The 21,607-nt window shown below is 41.5% G+C and overlaps 1 protein-coding gene across 11 annotated transcripts in view; it reads left to right on the top strand.

The window, feature by feature from the left end:
* Window positions 1-21,607, top strand: part of kirrel3b (kirre like nephrin family adhesion molecule 3b) — a 157,217-nt gene that overhangs the window by 130,394 nt on the left and 5,216 nt on the right. For 3 of the 11 annotated variants that reach the window (XM_031860791.1, XM_031860786.1, XM_031860784.1), the window contains 9 exons: window positions 6,064-6,212; window positions 6,396-6,523; window positions 7,029-7,155; window positions 13,986-14,086; window positions 16,557-16,767; window positions 18,301-18,408; window positions 18,876-18,959; window positions 19,265-19,380; window positions 20,156-20,242. In XM_031860791.1, the coding sequence (XP_031716651.1) occupies window positions 6,064-6,212; window positions 6,396-6,523; window positions 7,029-7,155; window positions 13,986-14,086; window positions 16,557-16,767; window positions 18,301-18,408; window positions 18,876-18,959; window positions 19,265-19,380; window positions 20,156-20,242 (1,111 nt within the window). The remainder of the gene's footprint in view (window positions 1-6,063; window positions 6,213-6,395; window positions 6,524-7,028; window positions 7,156-13,985; window positions 14,087-16,556; window positions 16,768-18,300; window positions 18,409-18,875; window positions 18,960-19,264; window positions 19,381-20,155; window positions 20,243-21,607) is intronic. The other 8 variants (XM_031860788.1, XM_031860787.1, XM_031860795.1 and 5 more) reach the window with 6 other exon arrangements.

Genomic DNA, 21,607 nt, shown 5'->3' with positions numbered 1-21,607 from the left:
ATATATATATATATATATATATATATATATATATATATATATATATAGATATATAGATATACAGTATATATATATGGGGTTTTGTACATTACCACAAAAATATTTCTCTATATCCAAGAAGCTGCCGGGTCTTGCTTCCCAGCTGCTGGGCAAAAGTAAAAAGGAGTCTGCACAGAGCTGGTGCAGACACCTGCATAGATTACCATGACAACATATTTTATTTGTTATGTGAAAATTGCAAGTGAAAAACAAGTCTGATTCACTTGATAGACTCGACGGGGGGGTTAGCCAATTGTGGGTTGTATTCATTCAATCACACATACAGCAGTGGTCGTTGCAGACACACCTGGGGGAGATCTGCACTCTACTGAGTGCACCTTTCTAATTGTACATGAATTGTTCACTACAGAATCATCCAGTATGTACACAAGTCCTGATAAACGTGACTAGTATTCAAATGACTGGAAACAATTGTAGAAATAATGGTTAATTCAAACACACAAAGCAGTCACATTTACTGGTTCCATTATAACCCGAACCACCGCCCCACGGAAAATACAGTTGTAGAGGAAACATCAAAACGAGAGAAGAGAACGGCAACGCAAAACAGCCTTCCTTATGAAATGCTTACCAACATCTGACTCAGAAGTTTTGCTTACCATAATGTCCTGTTCCTCATCAAGATCAAGTATGTAAAGTATTTTCCTCTCACCCATTTCCTCTGTTAATGAAAATGTTTTGATAAGCATTCAAAGGCACATTCTCAGTTGTTAGAATCAATTTAGTTTCATCTGTAATTGTGATTAAACAACTAAATGGACAGCAACGTTTTCTTACTTGCGTGACCATCTAGAAGTGTAATACTCGAGTGATTTGTCAAGAGATGATTTTCTGTGTGGGAGGTTTTAAAAACCTGGCAAAAAATAAAATAAAAGGAATGAAATCGATAGCAAAGAGAATTGGCCGGCTCTGAATCTTGTAATGGTACTGGGAAATGAAATGGATGTACAACACACTCACAGGTGGCAAAACAGAGATGTTGCCTTTTTGATGGATTCTGCCCTTTTGAAAAAGAAAAGGGGGAGGGAGGGCAGTGATGTTGTGGGAAAACAAGGTTTGTATTTGATTGTGTAGGTGCACAGCATAGACAGGACGTCTATTCCACCAGCAAAGGGATTTCACCTCTATTGTTAGGAGACTGGATCAATGCTGGAAGCAGACATCTCCCCGGGGTATCAAAAGCTAAGATGCAATGGCAGTTGAGATGACTTTTTCTTTTGGCAAACTACAGAGTGAAAAATGAGTGGAGGTTGAAGCTAAAGGAGAGTAAAACTGCTACTTTCCCACTCTCTAATTTCTTTCTTTTGCTTTCTCTCTTCTGTCTGGTTCTCTGTCATTGACACAATCCACCGTAGGATTAAATACCATCACACGGACTAATGACTTTTGATACTTCAAGGTTATATTCTCCACCAGTTCCCCAGTTCCATGGTCTCCCATTTAGATTTATCTGCAATTTACACAAGTGCTTCAGGACTCCCGCGCACCATTGGAGTTCAGGGCATGGTAGACAGGGGATTTTTGGACCTCATAATGCCCCTACAAATTCCCCCTCTACAGAGCAATAACACAGAGGAGAGCAGGGAGCTGGTCAAGCAGTGTGGGGCCATTTTTCAGTGCTAATACACTCTGTCTACCCCAGATCAGATACAGCACAAGGACAGAGTAGTTCTTAGACGGATGGCCTCTTTTCCATCCCCAAGAGAGTCATCCATTCCCAATGTGCACTGCGCCACTTTGCCATCCTCCAATTCAATGGACACTTGAGACACAGACCCAAGATAGTGGGGGCACTAGTCAAAGGCACGGTGCTTTCTGCTACCTGCAACCCCTTGTGATTGCCACACTGGCTCGATAAATCTGACTTTAAACGTGAACATGGAAATAAGATATATTTCCACAGTCACCTGAACCTTTGCCAGAAAACAGCTCAAGGGGTGAGGAAAGAGGGAGGAAGTCAGGGGATCGGAGAGGGCCTGGTGTGGAGGCGGTCGTTGGAAGAGAAGATGAAAGTGGTGCTGAAAGTGTAAAAGAAGTAAGAGTAATGGGCATGCGTTTCAGTGGGCACTCAGGGAATCAACACTCTCTGAGAGGGAAGGACGAGTGGGTCGGAACATCTTCATTACTGTTTATAATGGTAGGAGGGCTAACTGGCATACATCACAATCACTCAACCACCCTCTGATGAAGACACAGAGGGTTTCCTTAGATCCAAACAAGAATCCACCAGAGAGAAGAGAAAGAATACCAAACAAAGCAAATCAGGTCCCTCGTCTGCACACACATCCATGCACAGAGCGACAACAAAACCCCATCCTTTGCAACATTCCAATCCTAACCACACAAATATTCTCAGTGTTTTAACTACTGGGTTGTTAGTTTGCTTCTGACTGACATAACAATCACTATACCTTCCCTCTTTGCAAGCCTTGGAGGTAGCTAATTGATACATGCCACTGTCTTGTTTTTGGACAAGACTATTATTCGCTCCATTATTATTGGCTGTCACAAAGACAACCAAATCGCCACATGCTGTTGTGGCTGCTAGATATATCATATTGTAATTCATTCCCAATGCTGCTCAGAGTATTTACAGTCCATGTCTCTACTGCCTGTCCCTCCCCTCATTGCGCCATGTGAAGGCAGTCAGTCCACTGCAACGGATGCAACCACTAAGCTTTCGTCAAATGAATGTGTGATGATGTCACCAATATGCAAATTGGTGTATGATGTAATCTGGCGACCTTTAGCAACTAATTGACCTAGTGTAAGCTACTTTCATTGGAAAAAAAGTTGTCAACACTGCACCGGACACACTGCATTTTATTTTCCACAGTTAATTTGATTGTTCAGCCATTTCCGCTACTGGGGATAGTAACTGAAAAGTACTTAGATACTCTTTGGTACCTGGCGATAGCTACCGGAGAAGATAAAAGTGCTTTCCTCTTCGCTTTCCTTTTTGTTAATTTTACTGGTAGATCGTATCCAGTGGCAGACTGACTTTTATAGTGAGAGCGAGGCTTATTGGGAACCAATTTTAACACAGATATTGTCATTATTCCATATCTATTACACCCAGCAATCATCATTTACTTCATAATAATAAGTTAAAGCAAAACACCTTTTATGGTTATTCCCTTTTTTTCCCACATGCACTTACTTCAGTTCCTTTGCAAAACATAAACTCTGTAATTTATGTCAATGTCAAAATGACAGCACGTTATAACTAAACCTGCATATTTATTTTATACTCTGCTGAGAATTCAATACTCATCACTTTCAATATGCATGTATGGGAGAATGGAACGGCACTGTGCTGTGCTGTAACCATGCTGATAATAACTGTAGGGCCTGATTTACTGTGGCTCTTGATGCTGATGGTCCAGATACCTGCCTAATTTAATTGTTACTGTTTTATTGCCTTAATCACATTCAGCAAATACAAGAGTCTCCCCCTCTTCCGAGTCTCCTTCATCCTCTGCTTCCATTAACGGCAGACCTGTTTATCTGTATAACGGTGTTAGCTTACGAACCCATGCGCATGTGAAAACATACACCTTGTACACTCCTGTGTTTGCACACATAGACACACACACAGAGAGACACAGAGTGTACAGGGTTCACACCGTTTGTCTGAATCAAATCCCTGAATAGGATACAGCAGTATAAAGTGATTCAGCTATTGAGTAAGCTTGCGCTGGCCCTTCTATCCTCCCAAAGGGAATGCAGGTGTTTGTGTTACCCTGGGCCTGCTATGTTTAGACATGAGTCTTGGACAAGGCCCAGCACACCAACAGAGCTCCCAAGCTCCCTGCAGACGACAGCATTCTGTCTCTGCTCCTTCTAACGCCATCAAGGGCTCCCGAACCTGGCAGCCACAGGCTCATCTCGGAAGCAGCCGGCTGCCCAAACATCTGTCCTCACCCAGTTACAACTCCTACAGTATGAGCTGGTGAAGTGTAGTTGGAAACAGTGTCATACTGATACAAATGCATCATTGTTGTCATCATCATAATTGTCATAATATCACAACCATTGCTGATGTATGGCAGGGCGTGTTCTCCTAAAGCTCCCTCTCAAAGCTGTACCGGAGCTTTTGATCATATCACATGATCTTCATCTCCAGGTGAATTTTGCCAGGTTTTTGTAGAAATGCAGATGTTCAAACACTTTTCCTGAACATACTATTTGTGATGCGATTGAAAGCTTCAGAGCAGCCACGAAAGGGACCCTGAGGTGAGATTGTTTAGTCAGCTACTGTTTTCAAGAGCAAGAAGGAACTATGGAACTCAACCTTTAAGCCGACATGAACAGAAAGTCCTCAAAGTGCTTTGAATGCAATAGAAATTGCAACGTAAAAAATTGGGATAACTCAATTCGATGATGAAGACCATGTTATATGACCAGAACTCTAGAACGGCCACTAATAGGACCTCAAGGACAGATTGTTTTCTTGCTGATTCCAAGAGCGAGACTGAACTCTGTGAAACTCATCGCCAGTTTAATTTGCATCATGATCATCATTGTCATCTTCGTTGTTGTCGTCATCGCCGTCATCAACATCACCCTTCTCATCTCTCTTCCTCATCATCGTTATCATAGTTGTCATCCTAATAATCGACGTTGCTGTCCTCAGCATGATTAGCACAACCGTCACCAGTATAATTAATACCATCGTCATCATCTTTATCATCATCGTCGCAGAACATTCGCCATGATATTTATATTCAGAGACACACTGCTATGAACATCAACATCATCATCATTAACATAATCCTTTCCACGGTACTTTAACCTTTTAATATGTTTCTCACATTTCCTGTGCCAGTACAATATATTGTGGATATGATGATAAGACTTTGCCGATTTTAAAAGTGTATACACTACTCTTTTCCGAGGCTATCCATGGCATTTCCGAGGCATCTGTTCATGCTCGCTGACAAACAGACACTATACGAGTGTACTACCAGTTATGTAAAGGGCCAGACAGGCCAAAAACACCCGGCGGGCTTTTTCAACATTTTTGGAAACACAGGTGTTGCAGAGCTCTCAGCTGTAGTTACACAAGAACACAACCCTGGAAAGATCTACAGCTGGGGGGGAAAAAGCGCAAAACGATCCCATGAAGGCCAATTAGAATTCTGCTTCACTTCGCTTACTGATTGAATGAGGTAATCTGTTCTCATTTAAATGATAGTATTTCAGTCAAGCATGGGGCCAGCTTAGTCATGGGAAACAAATGAGTTCCCTACCCCGTGAAAACTGCTCCCAGTACTGGCAGGAATATAAAATGGAGAAAGGCACCGGTTCCATTGTCATTGTTTTCATTTGCCACATCAGCATGCAGCCACATCTCTATTGTGGAGGCTGGCAGCGTTTAGATGCGTGATGTATTGTATCTTCCACAGCAGTGTCTAAATTTCCCAAAGAGATCCGCAGATGCCTTCGCTTCACTTTTATAAATGGGCCTTGTCTGTTGTAGCAGCAGAGAGCCATCCACACCACGCAGAGCGAAACACCGCTGCCCGTGACATCATAAAAGTCTCACCTAAACACGTACAGAGTGTCTGTGTCCCCGTCACAGAAGCTATCACTCACAAACACAAGCAGATGTTCTTTATGTGATCCCGAGTCAATTTATTAACATCAGCTGTTGTGTGTAATACAGTCCGTGTCAACCAACGTCTTCATAGGTGGGGGCGCTACCCATTTGTCATTCTGTGATTTGTTTTTCTTAGCTGGCACTCTGTGCTGCTCTCTCTGCCTGGCGTAATGGGGAACGTGCTGTCTGCTCCGAGTCACCAGGGAGCTTGTCACAGCATGGAGGGCTGCCACAAAAATATGCTGAAGCCAGCACAGAAAACCTTCCCTAGAATGATGATTTATTCACACAAAAGAGTACTATTGACATAATAGTCTTAATGCCTTTTTCCCCCTTTCCTTCATTTCTTCCCCCCGTTTCTTACCGTGTCTCCTTGCTCTGCCTTCTAATCCTCTCACCAGGTGGGCCAAGGGAGGAAGCATAATCAAGGAGGTCTCCGGAGACACATATGAGGTCATTGTGGACCACTCCTTCTTTACAGAACCCGTTTCCTGCGAGGTCACCAACCCGCTTGGCAGCACCAACATCAGCCGCAATGTTGACGTCTACTGTGAGTGGCTCCTCAAGTGATACTGCATACCTTTCAATAATGCCAGCAACGTGATAATGCCTGGTTATGGATTTTGTCTAGTGTGCTTTGACACTAAACTCCAAGAGCTGGCACCATCACAGCTGATGTGGATCATATGGATATGGATGTATTGTAGAAAGTCAATGATGTTTATTTCAACAGATGGTCCTCGCATGGCGGCAGAGCCTCAGTCCTTGCAGGTGGACCTTGGATCTGACGCTGTTTTCAACTGTGCCTGGACTGGAAATCCCTCTCTTACCATAGTGTGGATGAAGAGGGGATCTGGAGTGGTGAGTTTATTGATTGGCACTGCTACCAAGTATGTTTTACATCCAGTCACATACTGTGACATTCAATAGTTTTAAAGCTGCTTTTCTCTGATAAAGCCTGTTTGAGACATTTTGTGATTCTAGCTCCTCCATGGCTTATATGAAGTAGGTATATACTCATGTCATACAGACATGTGTTTTGAAATGCCCATTAAACCTAAGAACTTGAGGCCATTACAGTCCTGGCCACTTGGTGGCCCGTTCTCACACAAGATTGGTTGATCTGATCCACAAAAATGTAGACTCATTCCACCTTTACTTTTGTCAACATCAAAGACCAAAGCCAACCCCTTTACTCCACTGAGCTCAGACCCTAAATTGGATTTTAATAATTGAGGAGAGGTGGCCTTTAAGGTATTAAATGGTGCCTTTCTTTCTCCCCATAACATTGCCTTGTTGCTATCTCAAATGCAAAGGTGCCTTTGCTCTCACTGCATTCGATCAACTTTGACTTGTTCTGCCACAGGTTCTTAGCAATGAAAACCTCCTCACACTGAAATCTGTGAGACAGGAGGATGCTGGGAAATACGTTTGCCGTGCTGTGGTCCCGCGTGTTGGAGCAGGGGAGAAGGAGGTTTCTCTCACTGTCAATGGTAAGCTGTATTATTGATATGTCTTTCACACAGACAGGCTCAGATGCACACCCACAAAGTTGTCAAATGCATACCCACGCAAGCGTGAATCTCGAGGTCTGGGGTCAACGGCGACAAAAAGAAAGCAATTTGTCACAGGAGTCAGTCTTCTGCCTCCTCTGTGGTTTACAAAAGCCTTCCATCTATAAACCTCCAACAGAATATGTGGCTTTATTTTTTGCCTGTATTTATTTATTTGTTCCTATTTTTTTATAGTTTAGCAGTTTCTTGGAGACACGGTTCATTTTACCAGGCAAACCTAGTGACAAAACACAAGCCATCACACAGACACACACACACACAAAGCACAAGGTTGTGGCACATGCAAATTCATTTTCCTGACAAACAAAGCCATTTCATCACCTGTCATCATGGTGAAGCCTCTAAGCAGAAAAAGCAATAAATATAGACTTAGTCTTTTCAAGATACGGTCACACATTTCATAAACAGGTGAAATGTACTTAAATGCTAATTATATTCTGCATGAGGCACAGGGAAGCTGCCTTTTCTGAGGCACTGACTGACTAATGAATTCCAGCCTTAGCGGGGGACCTGGCAACTCTCAAACAAATGACTTCATTGTAAGCGCTTGATATTCAGGGAGCATGCTACAATGTGGCAGAGGTTCTTAGTTGTGGGATTTACATGTGTCTTATTTTCCCGGTGTCCATCTGAAAGAAAGCTGGGCCACAAAGTAAAAACAGAGAGGGTTTTAAGAAGCTGGATAAATTATGTTGAGTTGATGCTGACAGTGTATCACTGTACATTTAGAAAGCATACAAAAGAGTTTGCCTGTAAGCAACAGTGGTGCTGATTCGGGGATGAAGATACATCAAGTAGCAAACAGTGTGTGCAAAGATTTTCTTTTCAAAACCCCGACGTTAGCTTTGCATATCAGAGGGAATGGGATACCAGTATTCCCTCCAGCACAAGATCAGAACCGTGACTCTCTATGAACTGCAATGAGCCCCCTCCTCCTCAGCCAGGAATTCAGTTGAAATCAAGGCAGAAGAGGCGTAAGAAAAAGAAAGAATCATGATTAATTCTATTGTCTCCCATTCTGTTGAACCTATACTGGCATCCTTTCTGCAGCCTTTATGTGTTAACAGAATGCATAACATCCAATGGACCAGTTTATTTTGATGCATCTCTGTTCTGCTCATGTAACTATGGAGAATGTGTTGCTTTACAAAACGACGCCACAAGAGAAAGAAGACGGATTGCTTTAATAAAGATTATACCATAACACAACTCCGAGCACACTGGGAAACACACAACAAAAGCTGAAATGGCATGTTTAGTGTCTGCAGACCTTATACAAGCAAGCTCTGGATGTCTTCCAGTCTTTTTTTTCATTTGCTTATATCCCTCCTCATTTCTTTTGCGTCTTGTACCTCGCTGCCTGAATTGGTATTTGACATTCAAGAGCCTCCTTCCTTTTTACCCTTTTGAATAATTGAAATTCATCTCTTTTTTTTCCAAACCACATGAGGAATCTTGAGTCATTTCTTACCCGATCCTTGAGGCGAATCAGATTGTAAAATTTGTGAAAGTGCAAACACTGCGGTTGAAGTGGTGGCGTGTTGGGGGGGGGGGCTGTCTCCTGAGGTTCATTGATTGTCCTGTGCCACTGCCTCAACTGCAGATGAATGTGAGCACTCCTTATACCTCTCATCAGCCTGTAAGCCCTACATCACTGGCACTCAGCAGAACTCAATTGTTTCTGGCAGTGAGTAACTGACACCACGGATGGGTGAGCATTTGGGGAGGACGACCATGATACAGCAAATATCGGGCAATGCTGTGCATATTCAGAGCGTTCACGACTTGACGATGCACATTTAAATGTTTCTCTGATGTTTGTCTTCCCTGCAGTTATCCCCCGACTCCTTAATGCCATCATTTAAATTACATGTGTTTATAATTTGTCATTCCCTCTGTCTCTCTCTTCTCTGCCGTTGTGTGTCACTTGCTCCCACTGTGGCGTACCACATAGGCATGAGGATTCCTGCTTTCCCTGGGGAAGAATGTCATTTAATTATAATCAAACAGCTAGCAGGGGAGGCAGTTTGTGTTTGAGTCACTAATGGATACATATTGCGTACTCCAGTCAAATATTTTCCGAATGGTAAAGCTCCTCAGCATTTTGTACGTGGCCGTCAAGTGGCTACATCATGTATGAAAGAGGGCTCCATGCGTGTGATTATTTATACAGCATGCATGGATTTTACCACAGTCCTTCAGAGGTTGGAAATGAGAGAAGTTATCTGACACAGTTCAAAGGCTTTAGCTTGTGTACACTTAAGGACCATATTCATGCAAAAACGAATGAATGAATATATCCACAAGCGTGAGTAGATCTGCATTTTGTGTTGGACAAAGCAGGATATATAAAATCACACATATACAGTACTTTGGCAGCCTAGGGAGAGATAGCCCATTACCACAGTAAGGGAGAGAGAGGGCCGGAGAATCCCTCAATATCCCGCAGAGCACCGGGTTGTTATAGATCTTTTTTCTAGAGAGCCTTTATGTGCCTCGTTAATTAGCATTCCAGCCTTCTTGAAACTGACAACGGCACCGTGGAAAGTGAAGGAGAAAACTGTATTTAAAATGCAGCACATTTGATCCGACCAGCTAAATTTCAACATAGTAAGTTCAAAGTCATAGAGGCTCCACCCTCTTCTGGACTCTATGGGCAATACTCTCCTACAATCATGAGCACGTGTTTGCCCACCGAATACGTGCTAACCCCACAGTGTATAAGGCAGCACACATCGCTCCTCGACATCCCTTTCTCTTCAGGCAACGGCAAGTTGTCAGCTCACTGCCAATGACTGCCTAGATCACACTAGTATGAGCTATCAGAGCCAGTGGCAAAGTGCTGTTTCAATTCATAAACAGCTTTGAAACAATATTTGTTCTGTAAGAACTTTGCATCTATTATTTTCTTCCTCTAGTGGTCATGTTTTGGTGCAACCAACTGAGAAAGTTGCACCCTTCAAAACTTTAATTTTATTTTATTTGGATAAAGCACTAATTGTGGCGAGAGAATAGAATGGTTTGAGTTTGAAATATTACTGTATATGCATTTCACAGTGTGAAGCAATGACAGTATGGCTCACACTGCAAGCAGAAAAGGTGATGTGGTGAGGCTGGCATTTGGTGGTAGGAAAGTGTGTATTTCTGCAGAAGCTAAACGTGATGACCTCAGCTGATCAATTGGGGATGAAGGAGAAATTATTTGTGATTGTGACTCTGCAACCACTCCGACTCGCTTACTGGTAATGTATATAGATGAACTAAAATAGCAGGACCATTGCCCTAATATAAGCATTAAGTCAGTAAGTAGTCTGAAATGGCCCTTTTTTATATATACAGTATATATATATAGCAATGTAGATATCGAGCCATTTAATTACAATACGCTCACCCTCACTAACCAATGTGTATATCTTAGAGTGAAACTGGAGTGTGTAAAATACATAAAATGCTCTCAAAGTATAGAGTTTAATATTCAAAATCACCACTGGTGCAATACACTTATGGAAATCATGTGGCTATAAGTATTGAGTTACATATTAACATCTCTAGAATGAATATACTCCAACTGAAGTTGGTATATTCAATTTGATATTGTTAAAATATCAAAAAATAAGAGCTGTCTCTGGTTGGCAGCTTCAACATATAGACAAGATCTCCTCACTATGGATTTCTCCCAGAGGACAAAATGGCCACCAGTGAACAAACTAGACATTTTGTTTGTTTTCAGTTGCCTCGTAGCTATTTTATGCTCTTTTTAATAAATAAAAAACACCAACAGAAAAATCAAACGAGGGAAAAAGCATGAGTTAGCGAGGAAATGTCAAGCTTTTATTCAAAGTGGATGCTTCAGTTTTGGGAGTAAATGTAAGCCCTGGCCTTTTGACACCCACACTGATATTGTGTAACCACATTGCAATGTCCACTCCAGAGTTAACACCTCCTCAAATGACTGAGTGAGACATTGTGCCCAACATTTTGATTACCTCCCCAGCTGCTAACATTGATGTTCTAGTGCCACCCACCTACCCGCTACCAATGTGTTTGTGCTCTGATCACATAGTGTGAGTAGCAAACAACATACTCACACACACACACACACACACACACACACTTTCAACCCAGCCTGAGCCAGTGAGATAAAGCTATCTAATTATATTCCTCATTTGCAGCTCTGATCCATAGAATAGATCCTTCCCAGCTACTACTACAGCTTTAGCAGCCTGTAAGCGATTGATCTTGCTGTGTGGTGACAGCCAAAGCCTATACAAACCGCATCTCCCAGTCACAAGTTAAAGGGATAGTTCGGGTGTTTTGAAGTGGGGTTGTATGAGGTACTTATCCATAGTCGGTGTATTTCCTACAGTAGACAGCGGTCGGCACGCCCCCAGTTTTTTAGAAGCAGACAGGGGTACCAGCATGGGAGCAAAGTAATGTATTCCTGTAAATGGGGGCAGCAGCAAAACCCATTTCAGCCACATAAAAGTTAAGTTTATATTTAGAATTTTTTTTCTGAATTGAACTGTAAATGAAACCTATCTATCTGTGCCATTTTTGTCAACGGAGACCTGTGGCTTTGAAGAGAACATAGATAACTTTCACTTTCTGTTCAGTTCCCTGTCAGAAAGAGCTGTCTGACAGCAATACAAAGAGGTGAAGATATTCTAAATATAGCATTTATTTAAACGGATATCAGTTTTGGTAGTTGGACCTTTCTGTTATGTGGTTAAAATATGTTATGTTGCTGCCCTTGTCCACAGCAGTATATTGCTTTGCTCTAGTGTCACTACTCCTGCACGTTTCTCCAAATTGTGGGTGTCATCAGCCTTATGTTACACACTATGGATAAGTACCTCATACAACCCCATTTCAAAACACCGGAACTATCCCTTTAATACATGCACACAAAAATGTCCTTACATGAACCACAGCACATGCGTGTATCCAAATACTGTCACTCCATGTTGACAAAGCGGTGAAAGAAGGTGAACAGCTTTCAATATTTTTTTCTTTAATTCATCTACAGCATTGATTCTGCAGCAGTAGCAGCCTTCCAGCACCCTCCAGTAGCATACCAAGACGCCATCTGGCAGAGTCTAATTAAAATGCTAATTCATTTTAATAAGAGACAGGTAATAAACTGCAATTATGTATCGGCAGAGAGCGGGAATTTGAGGGAAGTTGGCTCACTAATCAAGAAGCTGCCTTGCTTGCCACCCCCTCAAACCCACATTTTAACCTGAAACTAATCGATGCTCTCTTTACAGCCACAAGACTCCATTTCAACAGTACAGATAACTTTAACTTGCGAGCATCTCAAGATTTAGAGCATTTGTTTTGCCACTCAACAGTGACGGGTTCGCAGCTAACGGTGCTAACAGTGCAAAGTACAGTTTACCAGAGGGAAAACTACAGGGTGATATCATAACATGTACAGTAACATGCAAACATCATAAGGCAAATATATATGCATCAAGATCAGAAAAATGCATTGAACAAAAAAGTTAAACAAATACTACTTGTGTACAGTATATTCTCATGTACTGTAGTTTAAATCAGCTGTCTTCATACCACTCATGGTAAACTGCTGTACAATTATGCTATGTAAAATATAATATGCTTGGATACACAATTCCTTGACAGTATTCTTGAACTGTAGTATAAATCTAATGTAAATGTAATACATTGCCTCTGTCCACTGCATTTCTGTAATTTCACTTACAGTCAGCTCTTCAGGACCAAAGGAAACATACACTTGAAAGACAGAATTGGGTCATGTGTGACATCTTGTCTTCATATTAGAGCTGTCACCTGGTCTGAACAGCCTCCAGACCAGATGGTAAGCAGACCAGTCGTTTAAGCTGAGCTGCCCTTGTCAGGCAAGATCTTGTAGCTTGATCAAGGTTTAACAGATGCTGGTTCAAAGTCCATTCCTGCCGCTCATGCTGACTGAACTAACCCTGTTTACATCATTTATAATTCCAATACAGCCATTCCATTTAATCAAACTTATAATGGAAGAAATCTGAATTTTACCCAACACCGTTTAGAGGTTACGAGTTGTATTTGCAGTTACAATGTGAACAGTGAGTAAGAAAGAACTACCGTATGTAAAAGTATAATATGAAATAAAACGTTTTTTGTTTTTTTTCATATAGTGTATTGATGGATGTTATCTTTTCACTTTTTTGGATTGCGTAGAAAGCTGGAACTTCATTTTTAGTTTTTTTTTATGCCAACCTATTGGTTCAAGGGTTAAATCCGCTGCAAGCAAATTTAATCAGGTGATACATTGCGACAAGTGTCTTATCTCCCCACAATGGCATTTTTCTCTTTCCATCTGTGTAGTGCTGATTACGCTCCAAAGAACTGCTGTAGCACTCTCCTGTGACGTTTATCTCCATGGGGGAAATCAAACCAGTCGTAAATCAACAATTTCTTGATCCAGAATGAGGTCTGGGCCCCCACTCATGCCCTTCGTTCATGCCTGGTGTGTCCTTGGGTAGATTGTACTGAGGGATGAGGCATGTTTATATCGCGCTGCAATACAATTTTCCCCCAAATTACCGAACACTTCAGGTGTTTCTGCTTGGAACAGGAGAGCAATTAGGATATAATGTGCCACAAAAACCCGATTGAGCAGAACTGTCGTATGAACTGAAACTGAAAATGAATTTAATTATTCATGTTTCAATTTCTGTGAGTTGTAACTCATCTTTTGACTTTTTTATCATTGTTCTGTTTTTCAGGCCCCCCTACTATATCCAGTACACAGACTCAACAAGCTTTACATGGAGAAAAGGGGCAAATCAAATGTTTCATTCGAAGCACACCTCCTCCAGACCGCATTGTAAGTACACTGGACTATTTATTTTCTTCTGATCTCATCATTATTTCAAGGACATGTGTGCAAATATAGTCATGATATTTTATGGATATATGGTACATGAACAATGTCAATTAGATTCGAGAATAATGGCCGTTCTTTCATATCTGTGTCCGAAATACAATGCCTGACTGAGCTGTTGATATAATGCCTGACTGCAGTATTGATCTGTTAACTACACATGGGCAGCACACATGAGTAGAGATAAGTTGAAGAATTGTACAGCATTAGCTCCATCATTTGTGCAAGGTGGGCATTATAATACAGTTTGAACCCCCATTTTTTCATTTGATGCACACTTATGCTCTGTTAGCAAGGATCCAATTAAGATTTATGGACCTTATATAAACAGCCGACTCTCTGAGCTCACGTTGTGCTTGTTATTAATTTGTGTGTGTGTGTGTGTGTGTAGGTGTGTGTGTGTGTGTGCGTGTGTATATAAATGTGGTTAATTGCCATACTTTGTCATCCAATGTGTGCTTTTATGATATTGATGTCCAACATTAACTAGCCACATAATTAATATCAGGTTTATTAGAGAAGGGTGCCTGCAGAGGCTGGTTCTAAATGTTAATTCCTAACTATGTATTTACAGTCTTCTTTCTTTTGCTTTTTGTCGACAGTAATAACAAATGTGAAAGTTGATATTATGTCAAGTCAATTTCATTCATGTGGCTAAACATCACACATTTGTCACAGAGGGCTTTACAGTCTTCTTAACCACAGCTCATCGAAGTCAATTAACACCTAAACTAAGAGAACATTTGTGACACTAACTCTGTATGTCAGAACTCTATTAAGGCACCTTTCCATTATTGCCAGCTTGAAGTTGAATGTGTTGTTTATCCGCAGTACCAATTTATTTGTCTCGCTCTTTATCCAGTATTATAAATTTCCTCATTTACCAGACAAAAATCAGAATAGTGTAATTCTCACCATAGTCACCCAAAACAAATGCAGTCTGTGCCCAAGTGTCAACGCCACTTCACATTAGTTCATCATGTTTCAGACCCATCACTTCCTTATACCTATTATGCCCTGCATGTGTTTCTTTTAGATATTCTGTTTGAGTTGCTGTCTATCGGAGAGATAACAATGTTGATTGGTTTGAAATAAATTTGAATATATGAATTACATAGCAGAGTGGTTTGAAAAAAAAAAAAGTTGAACAGTTAGACTTAGTAAGTTGTGTTAATATTATTTGATAGGATACTGTGCTTTCCAAAGAAATCAGACAAATCCCAAATCCCACCAAATGTATTTTCAATATTTTCAATATTTCTGTAAAATGTAATGCAATGTGCCATCACAGTTTACAATAAGATACATTTTCTTCAAGTAATTCTGCTTCATAAGGAATATTGAATGAATTCAAATTAATTAAAGAATGTGTTATTGTTGATATGTAATCCTTACTTTTATTTAAAAACATGTTTCAGCTTGTCCTTTTTGCCGTCAAGATTATTTACTCTATTCCAAATATTGCACAGTGTCGCTTACCCTATCTTTATATACCCCTCTAGTTCACAGCAAGCACTGCTCAACAAATGGTTGCTTGCAGTCTCCCAATAGCCAAATCCAAAAAGCACTGTGCTGTAATTCCAACACTGCATTGAGAAGAGATCTGCCTCCTCTGCAAACTATTTGCAATTATCTATTAGCTCAGTGAGATGCTGGAGGAATCTCAGTGGGCTGGCAGCTTGTCAAACACAAATGAACAGCAGCAAGTGGCCAGTTAACGAAAACATTTTAACCATAACACAGTGATACCATTCACACACTGTAATATCTTTAGTGCATTCCCACTGTTTCATTTCCCTCTGATGCTTCCCTCTGAATCACTGAACTCTTCACCGAACAAAATGAGCTAATGCCCGCGCATTTACCGGTATCAACTCACACCAGAGTAAAACATAATTATCCCTTTATTATTATTGTACAGCACTAAGTTCATCTACTCGTGGTCATCTTGTGTTTCCATGGAGATCTGTACTGTTAGCAACATAAAGCTGCCTGAAATAGTGCAGGAATCATCCAGCAACATATTGGTGAAATCTTATGATTGCAGGTTAGCACCATCCAATTAACACCTTCAAATGAGCCCACGCATGCACTGAAAGAAGTATTCATGTACACTGGGTAGTTGCATAAAGCACACACATGTGTTGGCTTGGTCAGCTTTAACACCACTACAGGCCACTTGGTCCGTCGCTGCCATAACATGTGTAGTTGTTATCAGGGTCAAGCTACAGCAGTGCTTTAGAGCTAAATGATAAATGATAAAGTTGGCCATGTTTGCATGCTTTTGCACTTGTAGAACAGGAGTTACAAACAATACAGGGACACGCGCATCAAAACGTTGCTCTACAGCGCCACTAATGCGCAAAAACTTCACACAATACGTACCACCTCTGTTCCCTCTGCCTTTTCTCAGGCCTGGTCATGGAAGGAAACCGTGTTGGAGTCTGGAACGTCCGGCCGCTACACGGTGGAGACCGTCACCACAGAGGAGGGAGTGATCTCCACACTGACCATGAGTAACATTGTCCCGGCTGACTTCCAGACCATCTACAACTGCACCGCGTGGAACAGCTTTGGCTCGGACACCGAGATCATACGCCTTAAGGAACAAGGTGGGAGCCAAGGTTCGGCAGGTTCCACCTTCATCTTCTTCAAATCACGTGACTGTGGTTTTCTAGAAAGCGATAGATGGTGACAAAGCTGTAATGTTTTGCGTGCATCACGGTGGTTGATGCACACAAAACATCAACCACCGTTGATGTTTTGTACAGTCCCAAGCTTGCCCTGTGTCTGCATACTTGCGACTGTACATCTAGCGCATGGGATTAGGTTGGTCCGTTTGTGTGTGAATGTACTTTTGTGTTCAAGTATGCATGAGGCAGGATTACACAATGAACAATTATGAATGTCGATGCACAATAACGCAAAAAAACAACAAATATTGAATAGATGTTTACCGTTTTTTGTTTTTTGTATCATCCATCGACATTTTGATAAATGATATGGTATTTTTCTTACTTTGATACAGCAGCTATGTACACAAACACTGTTTTTGAAATTCTATCGGAATAAAAGTTCTTTGAAATTACCATTCCGCCAACGTAGAACAAGCAAGATGATAATACAAAACTCTGAGACGTTTGATGTACAGTAAATGTGATCTTGACATAGATAAAGTCCTGACAAATTAGTTTTCTGGGTTAACATAGAGTGCAACTCCCTGGTAATTTGAACCGGTGACCCTAAGCATACCCTGCACTGAATATAAAATACACTATGCCTCCTTCTTTCTTGGTTAAAGAGAGAGTCTCTCTTTCTATTGCTCAAAGAAATGAATACTTTCTATCTGTTAACCTTTTCCCCTCTACCATAGGGGAGGCCGTGTTTTCTATTCACTTATCACAAATGATAAATTATAAGCTGCTTATGTGAATGTGACATTGATCAATGAAGACATTAAACAGGCTTTAATGGTGTAGGAAGAGCACTTGGTTGTTTTGCATTTGTTCAAAATGCTAGAAGGTCATAAACGTGGGCTGGCAACTCAGACCATTAAAGTGTGCTTTAATGAGAACCTTTAATGATGGAGCAGCATATAGATGCAGGCTTAATCTCTTCCCAGTCGCAAATGCACTATAACATCCTCCTGGAAACACACAAACATGATTATGCTTAAACTAATGCACACAGTCTTGTATTCTAATCAATGAAAATAAAAGCCCTCGGTGAAAGGCTTCTATTAGCCTAAATGAGTGTAAATTAAAACTTATTAGACAGTGGGATAATGAGACAACAGTAGGAAAATGTTTACCCGCACTGATGACAGGTTTGGTAATACGTTTTCATTTGAATTACACGGCAGAACTTTTTTCATGTGTTGCCTTGTGTCCATGTATTTTTATTTCATATAGCCTTGTGCCTCAGGGATAATGTCAAAGTCACTTAGAGGGATGCAATACAGCCTATCTTCCCTTAGGTCCTGTTTGTTGCAGAGACAGAAAAGAGGCAGAGACGAGCAGAACTGGTGCATGCGTGTGCCTCTACTGTACATCACGACCGTGCGCTCTCTATCACGTACCCTGTATAGAAATCAATGTACATTTCAGATGTTTGTCCTATCTTATCATATAAGTACATTTCTTTCTGTTGCTCTGCAGAATCTCTCCCAGTGGCGGTGATCATTGGCATTGCTGTGGGAGCTTTTGTGGCCCTCATTGTCCTCATGGGCACCATTGGAGCATTCTGTTGCACCCGCTCCCAGAGAAGTACGTATCCTCTTCCCCTGTTACATCCACTGAAGCATGCATGCCAAATTTCTGGATCGCCCTACCAGCACACTAGAAAAAAAAAAATGTCCATCTATTCAAATGTAGATATTGTTTTCATTAATCTGCTTGCGAGAATTTGGTTGTCAGCTACTTCAAGAAATTCTGACCAAACATACGTAAATAGCTGGAACATAGTGTCACGCTGGATAGAAGATTGAATCACTTGTTGGAATGGACACTTTTTATGTTGCAAAGATAAGCCATAATGTTTTAAGGGCTCATTTCATGCAAACTCAGTCTGGCTGCATTCGCTTTTGAGGCTATTTACATCCTGCGCTATGTTCACTGACACCCACCCATGTACCAAAAGTGACTCAGGTTAGAGACAGTCCGCCGCTGTCTCTATCGAAGAACCAATTTGTGCTACTGGTCCCTTCAGCATGTCTATTGTGTGTATACTACAGAGGAAGCGCACCTGGTTATGCCCTCACTGCCCGTCTCCATCTGTGCTCACCAGAGAGAACTTGCAAGCAAAATTAAGACAGAAAGTAAGACCCTGTTATATGACAGTATCATCAGCTTTGTCCCAAACAGAATGAGCCGCCGTGTAAAGGCTGTGTGAGATTGCATATGTATGCAGAAAGAGATAATATTGTGTTGGCAGGAAACAAATGATTAATAATGCTGTGTATTGTTTTCGGGGAAACGGGGGAGCTCTCACAAACCAAACCCAGGGATCTTTGCTAAATTCTGCAATACTGCAAACTGCACTGAGGGGAAATTATAATGTCAACAAATACAGATTGGTGTTTGTCCAGCTTATTGAGATATGCGCGTCATCTGTTTCTGCCAGATCTGAAAGGAGTCGTGTCGGCGAAAAATGACATCCGGGTGGAGATTGTGCACAAAGACCACAATGCAGCACGGGAAAACGAAGAACACACCTCCATGAAACAACTGATGGTGAGTGTGAGTGTCGCAACATACTACTTTCCACTTCTTGCTCCTGTAATATATATATATATATATATATATATATATATATATATATATACTGCATGTATTATTCCTTCTTAAGCTAACATTAACATAATGAATGCACATTACTATTGTCATTGCTATTTCCTGTGGAATAAATTGTTATGTAGATTATGTTCATTTATATGACTAATGAAAAACAGAAATGCATTAAGATTGTAAATGTGATGTTGTCAAGGCATAGTGTCTATATTTATCAATGTGATGCCACATGTCCGATGAGCAGAACAGACCCCAATACATTGTAACCATGCAAATGCGGATGCATTGTGGGTAATCCTACAGTGGGTGTACTTCTGTATCTACATGCCTTCTAGACACACAAAGAACTGTTTCCTCTTTGGAACTGTACCAGTGTTTTGGTTATCATGCTGCTTGCCCCGGGGCTGGGCTATTTGCAGTGCAAGGTTTTACATTTTCTTTCAAAAATACTTAATACAGTCGGCACTTCATGTTAGTGCCAGGAAAATGAGCTTAGCTACCTTACAAATTTGCATTCTGTTAAGATAAATAAAAGACACTCAGGTATGCATTATTAATGCTCACTGCCAGCCCTGAGTGTAGGTGAAACATGTCGACTGATATTAAAAAAGAATTAGTGATGAAAGTGAAATCCTTCCATCTCAAAATGCCTTTTTACTCTGAGAGGAAGAGTTTCGGGAACTACACAGACTCTTTGTATTTACTTTTCTTGATGTCTTTGCAGGTTGAACGTGGAGAGTTCCAGCAGGAGTCTGTACTGAAGCAGCTGGAGGTACTACAAGAGGAAGAGAAGGAGTATCAGCACATTAAGGTACGACTTGTGAACAACCACAGCATTGGGGAGAATAAGGTGTCGAGAGAGAGACAGCCTTTTGGGGTAGAGCGTGGTCTTGATTAACTCTGGGACCAACATAGCAGAAAAGCAGGAATCCCTCTCTTGCTCGGTGTGATTTTCCAAGGATAAATCCACAGGCAAAGTAACTCCTGCTGGAGGTCTGACTTTTATTAATTTGTCTCTCATCAAAGAAATCAGAGGCTGGATGGCCCATAAGCTAATATTTAAGCTACTTACACAATATAGATGAGATTGGAATGTTTTGAAGGACATAAAGGACTTGGAGACCTACCGGGTATTTATTCGGGACATTTTGATATTATCTCTGCAGAATTTCTAACCCCGGGGTCTCTTCCCAGTTGGACGTGCCTGGAAAACCTCCAGTGGGAGGCGTCCAGGAGGCATCCTAATTAGATGCCCGAACCACCTCAGCTGACTCCTTTCGACGCGAAGGAGTAGCGGCTCGACTCCAAGCTCCCTCCTGATGACCGAGCTCCTTACCCTATCTCTAAGGCTGAGCCCGGCCACCCTACGGAGGAAACTCATTTCGGCCGCTTGTAGCCGCGACCTTGTCCTTTCGGTCACGACCCAGAGTTCGTGACCATAGGTGAGGGTAGGAACGTAGAACGAGTTTCCTCCGTAGGGTGGCCGGGCTCAGCCTTAGAGATAGGGTAAGGAGCTCGGTCATCAGGAGGGAGCTTGGAGTTGAGCCGCTACTCCTTCGCGTCGAAAGGAGTCAGCTGAGGTGGTTCGGGCATCTAATTAGGATGCCTCCTGGACGCCTCCCACTGGAGGTTTTCCAGGCACGTCCAACTGGGAAGAGACCCCGGGGAAGACCCAGAACACGCTGGAGGGATTACATCTCCCAGCTGGCCTGGGAACGCCTCGGGATCCCCCAGAATGAGCTGGAACATGTTGCCGGTGAGAGGGAAGTCTGGGTCAGCCTGCTTGGCCTGTTGCCACCGCGACCCGACCCCGGATAAGCGGTGGAAAATGGATGGATGGAATTTCTAACCCTTTTAGTGATGTACTATTATTACATACTCAGCTTGGAATATACTTACCTTTTTCAACACATTATGCTTCCATTAATGCGCTCTGTCAAAACACATGGACCAGCAGATAAACTACAAAACTTCTCCTGTCTATTAAGCACAGTCTCTAAATCTTGCCCAAGAAAATGTACAGTTTGTTCCAACGTTGACAATGATTCACACTATTTTTGACATGTGATTTCACTACAGCATTACTGTATTACTGTGTTTGTTATATGTATATCACAAACACAAATATGTATATTGTTCCTCTTATATGTATATATATTTTTTTCCTCTTTTATAT

The sequence above is a fragment of the Anarrhichthys ocellatus genome, unplaced genomic scaffold (genome assembly GCF_004355925.1).
Source record: "Anarrhichthys ocellatus isolate YVR2014 unplaced genomic scaffold, GSC_Weel_1.0 scaffold24, whole genome shotgun sequence".
In the NCBI taxonomy this organism is placed as follows: domain Eukaryota; kingdom Metazoa; phylum Chordata; class Actinopteri; order Perciformes; family Anarhichadidae; genus Anarrhichthys; species Anarrhichthys ocellatus.
This window is presented reverse-complemented; position numbering and strand designations above follow the sequence as displayed.